General features: G+C 35.4%; 1 protein-coding gene across 1 annotated transcript; it reads right to left on the reverse strand.

The window, feature by feature from the left end:
• Positions 1-884: 884 nt before the first annotated feature.
• LOC113693214 (tryptophan N-monooxygenase CYP79A68-like) lies at positions 885-2,723 on the reverse strand. Its single transcript, XM_027211784.2, has 2 exons — positions 1,795-2,723; positions 885-1,581 (listed from the first exon to the last, which is right to left on the reverse strand). The coding sequence occupies exons 1-2, from the start codon at positions 2,719-2,721 to the stop codon at positions 937-939; spliced, it is 1,572 nt and encodes a 523-aa protein (XP_027067585.2). The 5' UTR covers positions 2,722-2,723; the 3' UTR covers positions 885-936.
• Positions 2,724-2,983: the final 260 nt, after the last annotated feature.

Here is a 2,983-nt window from a genome sequence, read left to right on the forward strand (position 1 = left end):
ATTTTTTCATTTTACAATTTAATTATAAGGATTTGAATAGCAATTGAAATAAAACTTGCTTTAATTGTTAAAGTAAATTGAAGGGACTTCATTTTTTTCATGAAAGTAAAAGCTACTTTAATTGAGTCTATAGCATCAAGATTAAATTAGTGTTCTTTCATGTATGCCTAATTGTAATCCTTGGAATCGATTGGAGACTATTGTAATAAGGGATGAAAATGGATTACATCAATATTCAATAAAGGCTAATGTCAATATTCAATATGAACTTACACAATAATGTCTATCTATGTCTACATGGAATTTTATCAATGGTTTGGATCAATTACTAGACATGTTAATAGCTGGTAAATGGATCCAGTATTATCTAGACCTAATCTAGACTTATCATATTTTTATGAATTTGTCTTTAATTTTTCAAATATTGACCCTACCTAGATTTATATGCTATGAAATAATCATACATTTGGATAGGGTTTGGTCTTGTAAAATCTATGCCCATACGCAAACCAAAACCTAGACCAACCTAGACCTATATGTATATATTAAAAAGGATGGAAGAGGCTTAGGTACATGCAAATTTTATTGTATATTTACAGACTAAAGACTAATTTAACTAGATATTCTACCTGAAATGAAGCAAATTTAACTAAGAAATTTTAAGAGCAACTTTATAGCATATATTGATCAACCTAAAAAGGTACTTGTCTATGTTATTTTTTGTAAGTTCTAGACATAAATATTTAAAATTTGAGGTGTAGATTTTACATTTATTTCATGACATTTTGTGTGTAAATAAAACTTATATGGTGGGTATTAATTTCACTCATAAATTCACAATTTCACATATATGAAATACTATTATAAGATAATTTCAATCTAGACTTGAGTACTCTATACAAATAGGTTGAGATGTTTCACATTTACTGCTAGCATTTAAAACCCATTTAGCATGATAGGATACATGGTGGATGGTAATCGCGCCTTTGCATATGCATGTAGTGGTTTAGCCAACTCCAAACCATTTGGAACTTCAGACAAATCAATATTTTCTAAAGTTTTGGGCACACTCCAAGTAAATGCCTGGACAATCCTCCCTAATGCCATCACACTTAAAGGTGTACCAAGTGCAATCCCCGCACAAGCACGCTTTCCAGAACCAAAGGAAATCATTCTCAACTCTGGATCTATCAGCTCCACTTTAGATGATTTATCACAATCAAAATGACGTTCAGGCTTAAACTCCAAAGGGTTTTCCCAAACTTTAGGGTTTCGACCTAGACCATAGCGGCCCAACAAAATATGGCTGCCCTCCGGGATAAAGTAGCCACCAACAATTGCATCCGCAGTTGAAACATGCGGAAGATTAAAAAAAGTAACAGGATGGAGCCGAAAAGCTTCCTTAACACAAGCTTTAACATAGTTTAACTGTGGAACATCGTATTCTTGAATCAGTCTTTCCTTTCCGACCACTTTATCGATCTCATCCACAGCTTTTTGTAGTAGCTCAGGTTTGTTAATCATTTCTGCCAATGCCCACTCAACTGAAGTTGTTGGACTGTCCATCCCAAAGAACACCTCCTACAATGTGACATTTGAGTTAATAGATAGTAAGAGTAATACTAACGAAAATTAGAATGCAACTCTCAAATAGAAGACTTCAAATACAAACTCTAAAATGAACAGAATAATTTAATTAATTTCCAATGAAATTCTAAGTTAATCGTGTCAAATCCTTCACGTAATGATTTAGACTGGAACTTCTAGTTATAATCCATCCAATTAAGTACTTACAATGCACTGAGCTTTGATCTCTTCTTCTGATAACAATGATTTTTCTGTCTCGTCCTTCAATGTTATCATAACATCCAGTAGATCTTCGGGCTCTTTCTTTTTCCCATCTCTCCATAGCCTGATTCTTTCCTCTATGATGGGGTCATGGTGCTTGTTCAAAATTCTCATAGCCTTCTTGACACTTTTCTCATGACCCTGTATATCCAACACTCTCAACCATGGCAGATAATCAGATACACCAAAGGCAAACATGTACTTCAAGAGTTTAAAAACTATTTCAACATGCTCTTCTTCCTCTTTCCCTGGGCCTCCATCTTTTCCACCTTCCCCAAAATATCTTTTGCCAAAAATGATTCTCTTAATGACATTTGAAACATAGTGACGAAGGGCAGTTCTTACATTGATGACTGAGCCATCAGAAGAAGAAGATTTGTTGCACTGGTTAAAAATGAAGGAAACATAGTTGTCAGCTTCTTGATTTCTCTTCTCAAGTAGCCATCGAAGTCTTGAAGGCGTTATTAGATGAGTGGTGTACATTTTCCGCATTTTCTTCCATTGAGGACCCAATGGAGAAACCGCCATGCTGAGATATCCATGGCTGGAATGTTGGGTAGCCATGGTAATAGGTCTAGAGGCAAATATTGCATTGTGATTGTGTGAGAAATCCCTAGCTAGCTCTGGAGAATTCACAACAATAACATGAACACTGCCTAGCCGGAAGCACGCGATATCAGTTTCCAATTTTTTCATGATGCCATCAATCCATTGGAATGGTGGAAGGTTTCTGTATAGCTCAAGTAAGCTTCCAACTATAGGCCATGGAGAGGGGCCTGGGGGAAGTTTGGGAGAGAAATGCTTACTGTTCTTTTCTGCATTCCCCAAAAATTTGCCTTTCTTCATGATGACCATGATAAGGAGGGACATCATGAGCAAAAGTATTAGAGAAAACATGATGATCAGAAGTAATATTGCAAAAGACGGTTCTGAATTTCTGGTTGAGCCAGATCTAGAAGTAGAACTAATGTATAGACATGTCTAGGAAAGATGATAAAGTAGTATTCAAGTTTGCATCTTTCGGTGGTATGCGTTACAAATCATGAATCTTTTGACACATGTGCGGTAGCTTTGGCATTTATTGACACTTTTTATGAATTTCAGATATCCGATGACATTTGGTGTGAAGCTTTCA

This window comes from Coffea arabica, chromosome 6c (assembly GCF_036785885.1).
Source record: "Coffea arabica cultivar ET-39 chromosome 6c, Coffea Arabica ET-39 HiFi, whole genome shotgun sequence".
Classification (NCBI taxonomy): domain Eukaryota; kingdom Viridiplantae; phylum Streptophyta; class Magnoliopsida; order Gentianales; family Rubiaceae; genus Coffea; species Coffea arabica.